The following is an 18741-nucleotide window of genomic DNA, read 5'->3' as shown; positions in this document are numbered from 1 at the left end:
TACCAAAACCATTCAATTTTTCCATACCTTGTTATTTTGCCTTAATTTACTTAGCTCCAATTTATACTTTTCTGCTTCTTCTAGAGCTCTATTCAAGCGAACTTCTGTGGCACTTTGGCTACTGACAGCTTGTTTCTGCAGTCTTCTTTTATTTTCTAGTTCCTGTACAGGGAAGTAAATATATGGACCATTTATAAATATAAGTTCCCTCTATTATTTTGCAACCCCTTTCATTTCCATATTCCTTACTTTCTCCCAAATTTTATATACACACACACTACAGAGGTCTCAGAGAATTCTTACTCTGAATTGGTATTAGGAAAATATATCTTTAAAGACATCATCACAAATTAAGCTTTCAGTTAGTGTTTGTTTGGAATTTTCTGCCTCTTGTTATTGACCCCAAGATATAGAATACACGCCCTCTATTTTATAAGCAACTCTTTATAACTGTAGTTATTCCTTAGGGAGCTACCCAAAACACCAATGTAAGATGCAAACTCATAAATACTGTGTTTGTGTAAACCTGGTGAAGGATATCATTTAAAAAAAATAGTTGTTAAATACAGAACATTCTACATTAACCTTACAGGGAAATCTCAACTCTGAGCATAAGCAACGGATCTTATTTTTCACACATCAGGGCGGGTTTACACCTGCATTTCTGCAAATATTCTGATGCCGTTGCAGAGAATCTGTATTCCACACATGAAGAAACAAGAACATGGAGGGTAAACTCCAAACTCCACCATAATCTGGCACCACAGTCTCATCTCCTGCCACAGACGTTACCTTTGGCTATATCAGCAGTACCTGGATCTCTCCCAAAAACTACGATATTTCTTTCCTCTGAGCCTTTGCTCATGCTCTTCCTTCTGCCCTGATTCTTCCCTGCTTCTCAGTTTTACCTGGCTAGTACCTCCTCATCCTTTAAGACATCTAGGGTTTACCTCCTCCCATAAGCCTTTCCTCACTATCTTTCTCATTATCCTCCCAGGTTAGATTAGGTACCCTTTCCTCAGAGCTTCTATACCATCTTGATATACATATATCATAGTACCTGTTATGTGAAACTGTATATCCATTTTGTTCCTTGCCCCCCCCCCACTATAGCGTAAGCTCCTCAAGCATAGGAACTGTCTTAATCTCTACATTCCCAGCACTTGAGTGGCATATAAGAGGCACCGATGACATGTTTATTGAACGGAATTTATTTTGTAATACTTAATCTTCCTTGCACCACCTACAATGCCTAGTACAGAGCCTTTTACAAAGAACACACTCAATAAATATGGAACTGAAATGATGCAGTTAATAATACAGATGCCTATTTTCTTCTTTTTAAGTTTTCCTCCTGACTGTATCACTGTGCTTTTATTTGAAAACTGATCTCCCTGGCTCTGAGTAATTAAGGGAAAAACAAAACAAAACACATGCTGCTCTTTATGTAGGTTTCTAAACAAATCAAACTGTGTGTGGATACCATCTGCTACCACCAGCCTTCTTCACAGCTTTCTGGGTGGGAGCTTATGCTAAGAGCAAGCCTGATATATCTCATTGTTCACACGGGGAAGGCAGAGATTCTCATCAACTACAAAGTCCACAGTCCTTGGTGGCTTTGTAACCTACTTCAGAGAAAAACGAAAACCATCCTTCACCACATGATGTTCTCCCACCCCTGAATCAATACTGCCGGCTCCCTTTCTTGGGAGAAGTGAAAAAGAAAAAGGATAGTCAGAAGAATAGTAAAGAGGAAATCAAGTTTTCCTATATAAGTAAATTCATACAGAAAGGAAAAACATCATCAAAAACTTGAAAACATTTGTTTCCAGTCATACTCAAGTACTTTTTACAAAGTACAGACAGGGTACCATACTATCATGAGCTTGCATCCCGAAAATACTCAGTAAAGTAAATCTATGGCTACCAAAAATTAAGCAGTTTTCATATTGCTAGAAAAAAAATTTTTATGAAAAATCTTAAGCCCTGAATTTACTATTAGTTTCTAAAAGAAAAAGTTGTATAGCTTAAAGAAAATCAAGTCTAACTTTAAAACTCAAATACTATGAGATTCAAGAAGAAATAATGTCATTCTCTCGCAATTTTTAAAGCATTCATAGGTCCCTAGAAGAGGGCAGGAATTAAAAAGAGTATGTATCAGTAGCACAAGGCAAAATGTTGGAAATGCTTTAAGAGTAACACAAAATGCCGTAACAATTCAGATGAGGAATAATCAGATGTAGAAAAATAATCAGATAAGCTTCTAGAAAAAAGCAATAAAAAAAACTTGGGAGTCTGAAAAAAGCAATAAACTTGGGAGTCTGAAAACCTGGCAGCTATGGTAGACTCAGTTTCCATATCTGATATTGGGAGTAAAAATACTGAACACTCACTATGTGTCATGTACTATTCTGCATGATGGGCACATGCTAATTAACCAAAGTTCCTCCCTTATAAAGCTTGAATTCTAAAGGAAGAGACAGATAATAAACACATACATATACACGTATGTGTAACATCTGAGATAAGGGCTATGAAGAAAATAAATGGTGTGGGCAAAGAGCAATGGGGGAGAGGGCCTAATTATTTATGATAAAGTGGTTAGGGTAAGGCTTCCAAATGAGGGAATGATTCATGTAAGGATCCGGAGGAAAGAATTAGGCTGGAGGGAAAATGAAGACAGAGACACTGACTGAGGCAGAAATCCACTTGGTATATTCAGAGATCACCGAGATAATCAGTGTGGCTTTAGCTGAGTACATAGGCACAGTGTTATCAGATCCTGAGAAAGGAGAAATGGGCAGGGGGAGCTTAGGTGGACCCTGTAATCCCCAGCTGAAGTTAGATTTTATTCTGAGTGCTGTGGGAAGCCTTTGGAGGGCTTTATGTAGGGTGTGTGTGTGTGGCTATGTGGCAGGGATGCCTGTGTGTCCTGACCGAAGTTTTTTAAGGATTACTCTAGCTACTGTGGTATTGCTACCGAGTGTAGGAATAGTGTAGGAATATCTATCTAGGTCACTGGAGTGGTATAGGAAGCTTAGGATAGGGTAGAAGTAATGCATTTTTGAGAAGTGGTTAACTATGTATTTTGAGGACAGTTGGTAAGACTTGCTGATGGACTGGATATAGGTGTGGGGAAAGAGAAAGATCAAGATGACTCTTGGATTTTGCAAGGAAAAGTTTGATGTCTTTTACTGAGAGGAAGAAAAGGAGACGCAGGTTTACAGAGGGCAGGGAAGCAAAAGCTCCTTTTTGGACATACGAAGTTTAACCAAGTAGAGCTATCAAGTAGCAGCAAGATGTAAGAGTCTAGAGCTCAAAGAAGAGGTCAGAGCAAGAAAAGAAATGTGGGACTGATCAACATATGGGTGGCGTATAAAGCCACGGGAATGAATGAGAGCACCCCAGAGGTGGATGCAGACAGAGAGGAGAGCCAAGGACTGGGCCTTTGACACTCCAACATGCAGAGGCAAGGAAAATAAGGGATAAAATCAAGACTGTGGTGCTCCAGAAGCAAATGAATAGTATCTCAAGGAGGGAGTAATCAACTATGTCAAACATTACTGAGATACAAATTACTATGAGGAATACCACCTGACTGGAGTTGGCAATGTGGATTACTGGTCACCTCATTAAAAATGATTTCGTGGCAGAACAGAGATGGATGCCTAACTGGAGCAATTTCAGGAGAGAATGACTAATGAGGAACAGAGACATTGAGTATGGACAACTATTTCAAGGTGCTTTGCCATAAAGGGGAGCAATGGTACAGGGCTGGAGGTAGATGTGAGATCTACAGAGGTTTTTACATATATATAATAGAGATTCTATGGTACGTATGCTAATGTTACTAACCCAATAGCTAGAATAAATCTGATTTTCGCAAGAGAAAGAAAGGATAATTATAGGAGCAAAGTCCTTGAGTAGAAGAGAGGGTGTAGGATTCAGTCCACATTGACTGCCTTTAGACAGAAGAGTAGCAACCCATCATAATGAGGGGAAAGCAGAGTAAATGGGTTAGAGACAGGAAGGTCAATAGATTTAGTAACAGGATGAGGAAGAGTTATCTTCTTGTTCTGTTTACTTAATAAAATGGGGACAAAGTCATGAACTGAGAATAGGAAGGTTGGAAGAAGTATTGGAAAACTGAGGTGAAAAGATAACCTGCTTAAAAATCACCTCTGAAAGTTGGAGTGGGAACTGACCTCTCCAAAAGTGAGAAAGGAAAATGGCACTACACTTGGTATTTGTAAATAAATTTAAAGTGGAACCAATCCGCTTTGATTTTTGTCCAGACATAATTCACCGGTCATGAGTAAGTATGCAGCAGGGAGAAATTGGGTTTAACAAGGTTTGGGTTTAGCCCACACAGTACATTTGCAGTAAATTACGAATACTAGCAGTGGAGCATAGAGGTCTAGTCAAGAGAGCGGAATATATAAATACTCACATCCTCCCACAAGCACATCAAAATTACAACTAGACTACAGGACCATCATTCCAAACCACCTGAAATCTAGCAGAACAGTAATCCTACAATGAAGGATGTAAAGCCACATCGAGACTCACGGGAAGGGTACAGACAGCACAGGCCAGTCCCACACATGAGGCAGTTAAAAATTGGGAATTGGGAGGGATATTTTAGCTGTGGAAGTTCCTCTGAGGAGTAACAGGTCCAAATATACCAGGCCCCCCATCACAGTGCTCAGAAGAGAAGTCCCCATAACCTCTGGCTGTGAAGACCAGCAGGGATTGTGGCTGAGTGAGATGGTAAGCTCCTAGAATCCTAGGTGTTCCTCTTAAAGGGCACACCCACAGACTTCCTTGGACTTACTCGCTCTGAGCTCCAGCACTGAGGCAGCAGCTTGTAAGGTGCCAGGGACATACAGGGAGGAACTTGATTATCTGGCTTTTGGGGCGAGAGTTGGAGTGGTAGCCTTCTCCCAGACAAGTGCTGGCAGTGGCCATTGTTCCTTTACTGAGCCTTCCACACCTAGAGGCAGCACACAGGCACCATATCTGAGTCTCTGTCAACCTGGCTAACTAAGACTGTTCCACTCAACTTGCTAGCCCATTTGGGCCATTTCCAATAGCTTTTCCATACAAATGGCCTGTCTTGGATAATGCTGCAGAACTTTCTAAACCTTCTCAAAGGTTCACAAACACTAAACAAGCAGCATCGGGTCTCAGCATGCCCTGTACCTCTTGCTAATTAGCCTCATGCAGGGCACTAGCAGCAACTGGCCTTGGTTCACAGCTTGATTTCCCCTAGGTACAGCCAGGCCCAGCACAACTGGCAGCTATCTGCAGATCCCTACACCACATGCTGGGTGGCCCCAGGCAGGACACAGGTGATAGCTGATTTTGGCCTGCACCTCCAGGGAGTCCCAGAGCCAGTGCACCTGGTGCTCAGCTTCAGACCATGCCAGAACACCACCTAACCACCACTACAGTAATGTGCTCAAGGCTTCAACTCATCAGGCACGAGAGCCCCACTGAAGCTAGCCTTGCTCTGTAGCGTCAGCCCCCATACAGCAACTCATCTGATGCCATTGCTGTAAGGCCTCACAACCAGTCAGCCTAAGAGTCAATCCCAACCAGTGACATGCCAACAGCAAGCAGGGCTCAAGTAAAACAGGAAGGTACACAGAGCCCACACAGGGGGTGCCAGGTGGAGCACCCAGCTCAGGTGACTGGGGAGGTTGTGCCACTGGGATCCACAGAACACCCACTACCTAAGGCCATTCTACCAAGACCAGAAGACGTAGCAGCTCTACCTAATACATAGAAACAAATGCAGGGAGGTAGCCATAGTAAGGAGAAAAGGAAATAGGTCTCCAAAGAGAGAACAGGACAAAACTCCAGGAAAAAAAAAAAAAACTAAATTATATGTAGGCAAGCAATCTACCAGATACAGATTCAAAACATTGGTTATAAGGATGCTCAATGATCCTAGGGGAAGAACAGATGAACTCACACAGAGTGATAGCGACCATAAAAAAGTCAGAAATTAAGAATACAATAACTTAAGTAAAGAATACATTAGATACAATCAACTGCAGATTAGATAAAGCAAAGGACTGACTCAACTATTTTGGAGACAAGGTAGTGGAAAACACCCAATCAGAGCAACAAGGAGAGAAAATAATTGGAAAAATGAGAACAGTAAAAAGGACCTCTTGGATAATTTCAAGTGTATACCAACATTTGATCATAGAGGTATTAGAAGAAGAAGAGAGAGCAAGCAAGGGACTGCAGTAATAATAATGGCCTCATCTACTTTTATGAGGCCATTATTATCCTAATCCCAAAACCAGATAAAGACAAAACGAAAAAAGACTATTGTAGGCCAATATCCCTGATGAACACAAATGTTTAAATCCTCAACAAAATATTAGCAAACCAGAATCAGCAATACATTAAAAAGATCATACACCATAATCAAGTGGGATTTATCCCAAGGACGGAAGGTTGGTGCAATATTCACAAAACAATAAATGAGTTAAGAGTTCCAGCCAAGATGGAGGTATAGGTAGAAACCCTTTGCTTCCTCTCACAACCAAAAGGAGAGTTTAAGGGGACTAAATGGTAATGGAAAAATATAATAAAGATTATATATTTTAAAAAATATTCTACTATATATGGGAGAAGAGTATTTATTTATTATTTATTTATTGTATTTTTTTCCATTACCATCGAGTCTTATGGAGGAAGTTTTTAGTCAATACTAACAAAACAACTAAAGAACCAAAAGTGGTGTCTATACAAATGTGTAACTTCAGTGTTTTAGTGCATCTTTAGCATTAAGTTAGGAAAAACAGCAAACGAATTACCCTTTCTACTGAAGACAGCTGTTGCTGTAATCCATCACATTTTTTGTTTGCTTCTTCGAAAAGAGTTTTATATTTTTCTGCTTGAGACTGTTGTAAATTAATTGTTCGCTGCTGTCTCACGCAATCTTCCTCAAAATTTTTTACTTGAGATTTTAAATCCTGAATTTCATCCTCCTAGTTATGAAATTATAGATTATGTGAAAAAGTGCACATGACCTGCTATCAAAACATAAAGCCAAAAACAAAAAAAACTTCATGTGATCTTTGATTTTCATCTTTAAAAATGGAAGTCAGATATTTTATTTGTATTTAATAGCTTACACTTGTAATTCTAATAGAGAACTCTAAATGCTAACAAGTATTTAAGATTCTTTAGCTCTGAAAATTGAACATCTTAGAATAAAGTTTAGTATTTACATAAAATTTTTGAATTCAAAATTTCACTGAATCTATCTCAATGAAGCTATCTTTAAAATAAAATTGAAATTGCTCTTAAAACATTGCTTAATATTAGAGCATGTATATTGAGAGGTTTTAAAAACTTACCTTTTTATTGCATTCACATACAACATTATCCAGTTCCTGCTGCATAACATGGAGTTTGGCCTTCAGAAATCTGATCTGTGCTTCTGTGGATTTAAACAATTATATTTACTGCCTTTCACTGAATCTAAGATGTCATCAATTGTTAGACAGACCATTATACTATGAAACAACAAAAATGTGCAAGATGGCAGTCTAACAGGAGATCCCTGTTTGTCAACACTAAACACCCTAAGTACCTACCCCTAATGTAAAGATAAATGAAAAACAAATCCACCCAACAGAAACAAACTGTTCACATCTCAACAATGGAACCAAGTAAAGAAAGAAGGAAAAACCCAAAACCACTCCTGAGAATTTGAACCATAAGACAGTATTGACATAAGTTTGCCGACTGAATTCGTATTTACCGAGGTGGTCCAAATACCTCAAGCGGAACGTAAAGTGGTCTTGGGTCAGTGAAGCCCTCATGGGTCTGGCAGAAACAAACAAAACCTCTCCAGCAAAACTACACTTCAAACCCAGTCACTGTGGTTACAAAGTGCCTTTGACTGTAAGACTCATCTCAACTTCACAGAAGTTAAAATGTGTTTTAGAAACAAAGAAATACACTACCCTTACTGCCAAAGGTTTCTCCCACAAACCCTCTTTAAGATCTATCTTTGATCAATAACATTAGCAGTAAATCTTTGAGGTTTATAGGTGTGTAAAAGTAAATAAAGTGAAAAATGAACATAGAATTCACTGGTGATTCATTCAATCATTTATTCCAAAAATATACATTAAGTCTCTACTGCATTTGAGGCATAGCAGGTTTATATATAAGGCAAGCGTTGCCCTCATAGAGATTACTGTGAGTAAACACTCTGAATTGTCTCTAAGCAGTCATTAGGATAAATCCCACAGAGTGCAAAACGTCTCCTACACTCTTCCTATTCCAAAGCTCTTTTGCGTGCTCCCAGCGTTGCCATGAGCTGATGAACTATGGCTGGCTCTAATCCACCTACATCTTCCTAACCTCAACTCTCCTCTCCTGTAACTTCAGGCTAACAGGGGAGAGAAGATGAATGATACATTAGAAAGTGCAACATTGGCAGTAGCTGGTCTCTAGGGGCAAAGAAGGAAGAGTAGAAGGGCATGATTTTTCTTACTATCTCTTTCTCTCTCCAACTTTAGGTCCACAGCACTAAGCTCCCCATCCCATTCCAACTTTAGTCTTAAAAGCAATCTGTGCTGCTAAACTGCTTTTTGATCTTTTCTTTCTCCAGGTAACCCTAGGCAATCATCTGGAATAACAAAATAAAAGGGGATACAACCTAGGTCAAAACTTGTCAAAAGGGAGGTAAAATGGCAGAGGGGTGATTCAGCATAAGAAAAAGCAGCAACTTCAGGTACTCTGTTTGTGCTGGTTCCCAATGCCTGGGAGGGGGAACACTGTATAACAGCCGTGGTCGTGACTGTGCACTGAGAACAGCTAAGTCTAACCGGTGTTACTTGATGGCATCTTAACAGAGACAGTACAGGCAACTTCCTGCTTCATTTAACTTCCTCCTGACAACTAGCCCCAGAAAGCTTGGGTAAGTCAATAAGTGTAATAAATGCATAAATGAATTTCTCCTCATTTATGGCTAACTAGCATGCAGCATGATAATCATTATACATATAATTGTTGCAATTTTCACAGAATCAGAGAATTTTAAAAATAAAGTTTACAATCATCTTATACAAACTGCTAAATTTTGAAACTAAGATATTATTATAGAGGGGCTAAGTAGCTTGCCTGAACTCACAATTAATTATAGTTCATCATTAACTATGTTCACATACGCTCAACTGTCTCATATTTTGTTTACAATAGCAGAGGTGGCTCCTCATAAATTTAACAATTTTAGAGGCATTACTGGGAACTGACATAATGCTTTTAGATGATCTAAAGAGTATTATTATTTTTCAAGGGTATGAAAAAAATAAGTTTATAAGAAAGAAAATTATATTCATTAGAAAATGCATTTGATCATTTTACCTGATGCTACATCTGTAATTCATTTATCCTTTTGCATATGTCAATTTAATATGCAATAAGTAGAATACAGTAATGGTACATGAAAAAAATTCAAAGAACCATGTTTTTTTTAATTTTAATGTTTTAATGATTAGACTTGGGACATTTTAACCTTAGTTGGAGACTGGCCAATGAAACCAATACCACAAAAGAAAAGAGACTAGTTCAATGAAACCCCACTTACCCATCATCCATTTTCAACAATTACTGACTCATAACCAATTACTTCATTTATAAATCCCATTCATTCCACCACCATGTTCTACTAGTGATTTTAAAACAAATACAAAGACATCACAATACATTTTTAAATGCCAAAAAGTTCCTAAATAACTGTGATATAAACAAAAGAAAACCTACCTGTTCCAATGTCTTTACTAACACCACAATAAATATCATCATCTATATAATCAGGTAAGCCTTCTTCTTCCAGTTGCCCTTCAATTTTGCTGATTGTTTTTGCAAGAGAAAAGTCTGAGAAATCCTCTGGAATGGCAACATCATTGGCAGTTGGTACATCAGAGTATTTCAATTTTATACTAAAAGAAATTACATATATAAATGTATATTATATATACCAGCACTATATATGTAATATTAAAAGGTATGACTCCTAGCTATGACTTTTATCCAAATAACAAAGCATATTAAAATTACTGTAAATTTTAAATTTCTGACAAAATCTATAGTTGATACTTTCAAAGCCTATACTATAAGAGACTGTCAATCTTTATGAATCACACAACCACAGAACTAGAGGTTTTATGAGGCCAGTTTGTTTGGGCATTGCCTCCAAACAAGTGAACATCAAAACTAGGAGTACTGCCCCGGCTGATGTGGGCAGTACTCTCTGGCAGACCAAAAGATGATGGGTTTGATTCCAGGCAGGGCAATTGCCTGGGTTGCCGGTTCTGTCCCCAGTTGGGGGCATGTGAGTGGCAACTGATGGATGTTTCTCTCTCACATCGATGTTTCTCTTCCTGTCTTTCTCCCTCCCTTCCCTTCTCTCTTAAAAAAAAAAAAAATCAATCATGTCCTCTGGAGAGGATTAAAAAAAGCCCAAAAAACTAAGGGTACTGAACTTGGCCTGCTAGGTCAAACCTAGCCTGAGGCTTTTAACTTTACATGCTGCTAGAGAACTACACGGCTGATAGCACTCTAGCCATAATTCTGAAAACAATGAAGAAAAATACCTCTTGAGAAAGAATTACAGAGTGAATAGTTATTAGCTCAAACTCAACATTTTTTTTCAACCTAAAGAAATACATTGTAGCCAGAATCGAAGTCGACCTAAATGTTGAATTTGATTTTTTTTTAAGAAGGGAAGAAATATGAAATAAAAGTTACTTCTAAAGGCATTGAGGAATGTGCCAGGCCTAACCCATCAACTTTACGGTTCCAAAAGCCTTACTTTTTACTTATTTTAAGTGTAACTTACTTTTGACATACAAGCAAAGGCTTTTCTTTACAAAGTAAACTTGAAGTCTAACAATAAGACAACCCCTTCCAGCTATATATGTATGTATGTTCTTATGTATGTAGTATATGTTCCTTTTTCCTCGATTAATTTTAGATTTTCTCTTCCTATCCTTTTGCTCTGTTTTTCTCTCTTTTATTGAAAAAACAAAAAGGTTATTTAGCCAATTAAAAGACACAAGAATTAACAAAGATTTTTTCCCAATTTATACTGCAATTAGCAGTTTGGGTAAATAATAGACGTATAAATGTAATAACTTACTGTGAATAAAAGACTGGGACAACCCACCACAGCTATGACCCTCCGTTTTAGAAGGCCTCCTAACCAAAGGGCCTCTTGGGTCCTTTTTGATGCTTAAAATACTAAGAACAGCCTTGAATTCTTTCTCATCAAAAACAACAGGATGTAAACTATAACTATAGTCTTATTTAGAGCCATATACTTCATTATATACATTAAGGTATGGTGCCCTGTTAAATACTCAAAAAGTGTATGACTATTTAGTCTACTTGAGAGAAGTAGGCAGAAAATAACACCTAGGTTCTAGTCACAGTTATGAGAAAATATCTCAACAAAAATAACATTTAAAATTTTGAAATATGATTTTGCTTAAGAAAATATAAAATTTCTTCCGTAAGACATTTATTTCTAAGAAAGTGTTTTAAATTACTGAATGTGAATAGATAGATACAGTATAATTTTGTCTATTTGGGGGTAAGACATCTGAAGAAAAAGAAAGCTTAACAAGAATATTATAAATTATAAAATTTAGAAAAGAAAATATACTTTGAAAACTATACTATACCTTGAATTTGTTTTCCTTCCTTTATTTGCAGAGTGTAGTTTTTTTTGAACCTTGTTTACTGGATCAATGTTTTTGGTCTTTGGCTACATGAAAATAATTTAAATTATTGATTGATTAGATTCTCAAATTCCTTAGGGTCCAGACTCATTTCACTTAGAATTTTTTCCAGTGCATCTCCAAAATGTTCAGTGAAATTATGAGACAAAAAAGGATTCCACTTATTTTATAAGCAAATTTCATGAAGACATCTTCTGAGTATCAAGGTTTATGTTCTATTTCTAGAGTCATAACCCTTCTCTGTTTTGTCTCATAAAAAGTCTAAAAGTCCTAAATTTTACAGAATGTAATTACATTCACAAAAAGTCTGATTTCATACCTGAGTTTCTGCATGTCGATGAACTGACCCTTCAGATAACAGACCCCTAAAGGCCAAAAATAAGCATACATTAATTAATAATAGATGATACTAAGCCAAGACATAATAAAAGGGAAAATATACATCCAGTAGACTTTGCTATAATTCTAGTTATGTATACGTTAATTTATTTAACATGAGTGTCATAAACAAGAAAAGTGCTTTGGTTAGATAATTCACCTTGAAAATGCAGTACTTGAATCCTCCCACAACCACATCAAAATTACAACTGAACTATGGAACAAACATCATTCAGAACCGCCTGAAATCTAGCTGAATGTTAAGTCCTACAACTAGGACTTTAAAGGGGAAGCCACATCGAGACTATTGAGGGTGGGGGGAATGGAGACATGAAAGGAGCTTGTCCCCCACCCATGTGGGATGGATAAAAATCAGGAGGGACAGCTCAGCTGTAGAATAATCCCCCAAGAGGAGTGAGGGATCCCAGGCCAATACCAGGCCCCTCAACCCAGGGTTCCAGTGCCAGCAAGAGAAGTCCCCATAACTTCTGGCTGTAAAAACCAGCAAGGATTATGGTAGAGTTAGACCAAGGGCTTCTGGAGTCACAGGCAGTCCCTCTTAAAGGGCCTGCACACAGACCTACCTGGACTCGCTCCCTCTGAGTTCCAGTGCTGGGGCAGTAGTCTGAAAGGAACCAGGGAGACATGTGGGAGGAACTGAATTGTCTAGCATCATCACAGGAGCTGGGTGGGGGGATCAACTTCCTGTGAGACACAAGTGATGGCAGATCCCTGGCTGGGTAGCTCAGCTACTTAGAACATCATCCCTATAATGCCAAGGTTACAGGTTCGATCCTCAATTAGAGCACATATAAGAATCTACCAATGAAGGCATCAAAAAGTGGAACAAATTGATGTTTCTCTCTCCCCCACCTTTGTCTCTCTAAAATCAATACATTTTTTTAAGTTTTTTTAAAAAGTGGGGGAAGAGGCCACTGTTCCTTTTCTGAGACACACCCCCCTTAAAAAGAGGCAGCAAGAGGGTGCCATATCTGACTCTCCATGCTCACACTGTTCACCATGCCCTGGATTCCCTGAGACCCCACCCAACGTATGAGCCCACTTAAGCTGTCTCCAGGGGCTTTTCCATACAAATGGCCTGTCTTGGCTTATGCTTTAGACTTTCTTAAAATCTCTCGAACAAGTAGCATCTGGGCTCAGCATGTCCCATATCTCTAGCTAAGTGGCCCCAGACTTGGTACTAGCAACAGCTGGCTTTGGTTCCCAGCTTGGCTTCACCAGAACACCTCCAAGCCTAGCACAAGTAGCAGCCACCTGAGGATTACTTTGTAGCTCATGCCAGGTGTCCCTGGGCAGAACAAAGGCAGTGACTGACCATGGCCTGCACCTCTTTGGAGGATCCAGAGCCAAAGTACCCAAGTGACAGATTCGGACCACCCAACTACTTCTACAAGAAACACATTCAAGGGGAGGACGCAGATGGCACCAGAGCCCTGCCAAGTAAGTCCTTCTCCATGGGGTGGGCCCTTGCAAAGTTATCCTCTATGGTGGCTAGTGGTCACAGCCAGATCAAGCAACCAATTGGTCTGGCAATAAATCCCTTCCATTGATGCACCAACAGCAATCAAGGCTCAGCTACAACAGGACGGTGTTCACAGTCTACACAGAAGGCACACCTGGAATGCCCAGCTTGGGTGATAAGGGAGGCTGTGCCACTGGACCCTACCAAACACCTCCTACATTAGGCCACTCAACTAAGCCCAGGAGACATAGCAGCTCTAATACAAAGAAACAAACAGTGGGAAGCAGCCAAATTGAGGAGACAAACGTGTCCAAAAGGAAAGAACAGAACAAAACTCGAGAAAAAGAACTAAACAAAATCTACCAGATTCAGAGTTCAAAACACTGATTATAAGGATGCTCAGTGCACTTGGTGAGAACTTCAACAAAGGGACAGGAAACATAAAAACTAAGAAAACATATACAACCAGTCAGAAATGAAGTATACACCTACTGAAATGAAGAATACATTACAAGGAATCAACAGTACAGTAGATGAAACACAGAATAAAATAAGGGATCTGGAATATAAGGAAGCAAAAAATACCCAATCAGAACAGCAAGAAGAAAAAAGAATCTGGAGAGCTTCAAGATGACGGCGAGGTAGGTGGTCTTACACTCACAGCCACTGGATCCCTGTCCTGAGTCATCATCCAATACGGCAGCAGCCATCTTTCTTGGGTGGAACAATCCTCTCCCTGCAGTACAAACCTGGGAAAGAGCAAGGACCCCACCCTCTGGAATTTTTCTCACCCCACCATGTGGCTGTTAAGCCCTGTGAGGAGTCAGTGGCATAAGCTAGAGCATAGAAGTCTAGGTTGGCTCAGGAGGTGTCAGTGACTGGTTTTGGGGTGGGGCCATTTCCCCAACTTTCCCATAAAACTGAATGGTGCTTCCCCCTCATGGAAGATCAAATAGAAACACCCTCCCTGCTTCCAGCAGTGTGGAGGTGCTCTGCCCGCTGGCCTCCCTCTCCCCCACCCCCCCACCATCTGCCACAGATGAGAATAAGTCTACCAAGACATGATCTGCTTGGGGAGGAAAGGTGGCCAATCTCTCAAAGGAGAAGGACCAGGAACCTGTTCCTCAATGGGCTTTTATTGGGTTCAGTTTGCACAGGAATACAGGGCATATACGTAAAGCTCATCAATCATTGTCAGGCAGATATGATCAAATGATAACATTCAAAGAACTCTGAAGGCTTATTCTGAGTCAGGGTCAGATAGTTAAAGGGCCATAAAACTTTGGGGAACAAACTCATTCTATGCATGGACCCTTATTTAAATTGAGGGTATTAACAAAGTAGGTTGCATAGGATTTTATGCATTCTTTCTTAGGCCTGATCACACCAAGGAACCTGCCCTTTCCAGCACAGGGCCCCACCCACCTCCAGCATTATTTCAAGTTTAAGGCAGGCAGGGGAAGTAAGGCAGCCAAGAGATTAGGAGACTTCTTGCAGACAGAATGAGGACTCAGGCTATGTCAAAGCCGAGGGGTGAGGGTCCATCACCCCCTTTTTCTATAGCCCCCCAAGTCCTTCCCTGAGGGCTTCTTCGTGACCATGCCTGTCTTAGGTCGTCTCTCCCTTGAGGAACCTTACCTGTCATTGGCTAACCGGTCATGCACTGGGGGCCAAGCAGGGTGAAGTAAAGTGGGCAGAGGCAGCGCCCCTGCCAGGGAGATAAGCTTTGTGTCCTTAGTGGCTTATGGTCCCAAGGTCTCTCACTCAGCCTTAGCCATGGGGGTTTACAGCTTCTGAAACCAGGCAGGGCAGTTCCCAACACAGCAGACCCAACCTCTGGGTTTTGGAGGCCCCACCAGCTTCACAAATAGGGGCTCCACCCTGCCAATGTCAAGGAAAAACCCAGGAAAGACTCGGACATGTGGCTCTTGGGTGGGGAATCACACCCACTATCTTTCTGGAAGTTTCAATTGGCACCTCCCCTCACAGGAGATCTAACAGCCCCATCCTCCCAATCACCACCATAGGATCTTTCAGTGACAGCCTTTTTAATGACTAAACCTAACAGCCAGCCAACTGGCAGAGGCAGAAGGCAGCAAGCAGATCCCGGTGTGCCCTGAAGTGTGCTTGATCCTTCCAGTGCACAGCCAAGCCCAGAAGAGGCAGCCACAAACTGGATCACTTGCAGCTTCTAATAGGTTGCCAAGGGGTAGGCATAGTCATTATTTTACAACAGAGTCCCTCCCAAGAGGCAATACACCAAGTGGCCAGCTTCAGACAACCTCAGAGCTGAAACAGACTGTCTCTTTACAGAATTAATTATCTCCCATCTTCAGCAATTCCCTAGGAATAGTTCAGTGCCATGTTTCATGTGGTAACAGCCACCCATCCCTTCAAAGTCAGTTTACAAAAGCCACCTGATCTAGGTAAAGAGATGTCATCACCCCATTGCACTTAAGGAAAGTTTAGTTAAAAAAAAAAGATCAACAGCTTTACTTTTATGTTTGTGAATCAGCCTGTCACTTACTTCAACAGAAGCTAGAGATCAGCTGTTACTACCATCATTTAACCTTTTAGTTTAGTAAATAAAAGCCATGCCTTACCTTATTTGTAATTCAAAGTTTAGAATTTTTATAACTATTAAACATTGTTTTCCATAGAATATCAGAGATATTTTAATATCAGAAATATCAGATATTTCCATAAAATATCCTTACATATAATAAGGATAAGTAGTTTCATGCTATATATACATATAGATACCAAATGATGATGTCAAAAATTTTATGGAAAATTTGTTTAATTTCAAAAAAAAGTTAAAAAGCAACACACTAGGCATTAAGTCCTTGGAAGCAGGACCTGGTCTATTTACTCACTATCGTACCACTGGTAGCTAGACCTGGCACTAATGGTGTTCAAAAATGACTTTTTCAGATTTATTGAGATATGATTTACATATAGTAAAATACATCCTTTTAGGTAGACAGTTCTATAAATTTGAACAAACTTATATGGTCATGTAAGCATTACAACAATCAAGATAGGGAATATTTCTATCACCACAAAAAGTTCCTTCTGCCCCTTTTTATTAGTCCCCTCCCCTTCTCCAAGCCCCACACAACCACTGATATCTGCCCCTATAGTTTTACCATTTCCAGAAGGTCAAATAAATGGAATCCTACAGTATATACATTTTTTAGCCTGCCTTCTTCCACTTAGTATCCATGTTGCTGCAGTATTAGTAGTCCGTTGCTATTTATTGCCAAGTAGTATCCCATTGCATTAATATTCCATCATCTGTTTATCCATTCACCACTTGATGGACATGAGTTGTTCCCAGGTTTTGGCAATTAACATTTACACACAAGTTATGCTTAGAAATATGTCTTTCTTTCTCTTGGTTAAATAGCTAGAGGGGAATTGCTGGATCATATGCAATAATTATTTTTGAGTACCTGAATAATGTCCCAATATTTCAAGTATGAGCCAAATATACTGTTGCTTAAGTCCATTCCTTTTTTTGTTCTAAGTCCTCTAAGATGTTTAAACATATACCCTGAATTAGGGCTGTGCAACTCTCACAGCCTGCTTCTTCATCTTAGGAGATGGGAGTACTGATACCTATTTTCGAATTTAAAAAGTAACAGTTTAGGTATATCACTCTAAAGTTTCTTTGCTGGTATAACTTTCAAAAACTAGTGAGTTTCTTATTTATTTGATTCCAGTCAGTTCCATGTGCCATTAGTACACCCACACTTCTTTCCAAGGCTGTTATTTCTTTACCCCCAACACCTCCCCCTCCTCTCCCTCACTGCCCTTCTCCACACCCCAATTTAAAAATGTGTTGCTTTGAGGTGGCCATGTTTCCATGGGGACACTATAACTATAGTTAGATCTTTGCCCTGACCCATTTTATCTAATTGGAAAGTTTGACTAGGTGCCATTTACTATGGTCCTTGCCCTGAAGAACCTTAGTCCATTGTAAAATATTATTGACAGTTGTGAAAACCACACCTTTAGTCTGATCTTTGGCTCAAGGTTGAGCTTTAATAGGCTTTTGTTCCTCAAAGATCTTCTCAATTTTTTCTCAACTTTTGAGGTCCATAAACAATTAAGTCTACAAAGCAAAGATAATCAGTGTAATACTGGCTAAGAACAGATACATATATCAATGGAACAGAGAGTCCAAAAGTAAAACCATGTGTCTCTGATCAGCTGATCACTGACAAGGGTGCTGAGATCATTGAATGGGGAAAGGCTAGTCTTTCCAACAAATGCGCTGAGACAACTGGATACCCCACAAGCCAAAGAATGAAGGCAATCCTCATCTCATACTACATACAAAAATTAACTCAAAATCGGTCAAAGACCTAAATGTTAGAGTGCTATTCTCTTAGAAGAAAACATAGGGATAAATCTTAATGACACTGGATCCACTGATTCTTAGATATGACTCCAAAATGGCAGGTAACCAAAAAAAATAAAATAAAAAGATAAGATGGACCTCATCAAAATTAGAAGCAGGTGACTCTTCTAATATTTGAGGCCTCTAATTCCTAGAATCTCCGTATTCCCTTTCATTTCTGCTTGCAAAACAGCCAATTCATTCCCAAAGTTGTCTCCTTAAATACCATGCCAAATACAATAGTAACAGCACATACTACTAATATTCTGTTTTCCAACTTCTTCCCCTAGAGCATAAGTTTATTACACATCTCTTCCACCTCCCAATTTACCAAAGGTGACAGCCTTACCAAATTCATTGCTACTACATAACAGTATTCCTCTATCTTTCCAGCCTCCAATATCAGTTTCCTTGCTAGGTACTACCTAACTGCTAAGCTAAAGCCACACTTTTATTAGTTTTGTTATACAACACCCATCTCTCAATACCAATTGCTATATTAATTAGGACAGGCTAGGATGATACCCCCAATCTCAGTAGCTTAACACACTGAAAGGAACAGGGGAGAGGGAAGGGACGGGGAGAGAGGGAGAGGGAGAGGGAGAGGGAGAGGGAGAGGGAGGGAGAGAGAGAGAGAGAGAGAGAGAGAGAGAGAGAAAGGGAGAGATTGAAGGAGAGAGAGAAAGAGGGAGAATGAA

At 39.6% G+C, this 18741-nt stretch overlaps 1 protein-coding gene across 3 annotated transcripts in view; it reads right to left on the bottom strand.

The window, feature by feature from the left end:
• TEX9 (testis expressed 9) overlaps positions 1-18741 on the bottom strand; it is a 40185-nt gene that overhangs the window by 9223 nt on the left and 12221 nt on the right. Inside the window, exons 5-10 of one of the 3 annotated variants that reach the window (XM_024568222.4) lie at positions 12097-12142; positions 11721-11803; positions 9799-9977; positions 7380-7462; positions 6834-7007; positions 28-162 (exon numbers count right to left, since the gene is read on the bottom strand). In XM_024568222.4, the coding sequence (XP_024423990.1) occupies positions 28-162; positions 6834-7007; positions 7380-7462; positions 9799-9977; positions 11721-11803; positions 12097-12142 (700 nt within the window). Of the gene's footprint in view, positions 1-27; positions 163-6833; positions 7008-7379; positions 7463-9798; positions 9978-11720; positions 11804-12096; positions 12143-18741 lie in introns of those variants that run through there. The other 2 variants (XM_053928453.2, XM_045201623.3) reach the window with 2 other exon arrangements.

The sequence above is a fragment of the Desmodus rotundus genome, chromosome 7 (assembly GCF_022682495.2).
Source record: "Desmodus rotundus isolate HL8 chromosome 7, HLdesRot8A.1, whole genome shotgun sequence".
NCBI classification, from domain to species: domain Eukaryota; kingdom Metazoa; phylum Chordata; class Mammalia; order Chiroptera; family Phyllostomidae; genus Desmodus; species Desmodus rotundus.
Note: the sequence above shows the minus strand (reverse complement) of the source record. Positions and strands in the feature narration are given on the sequence as shown.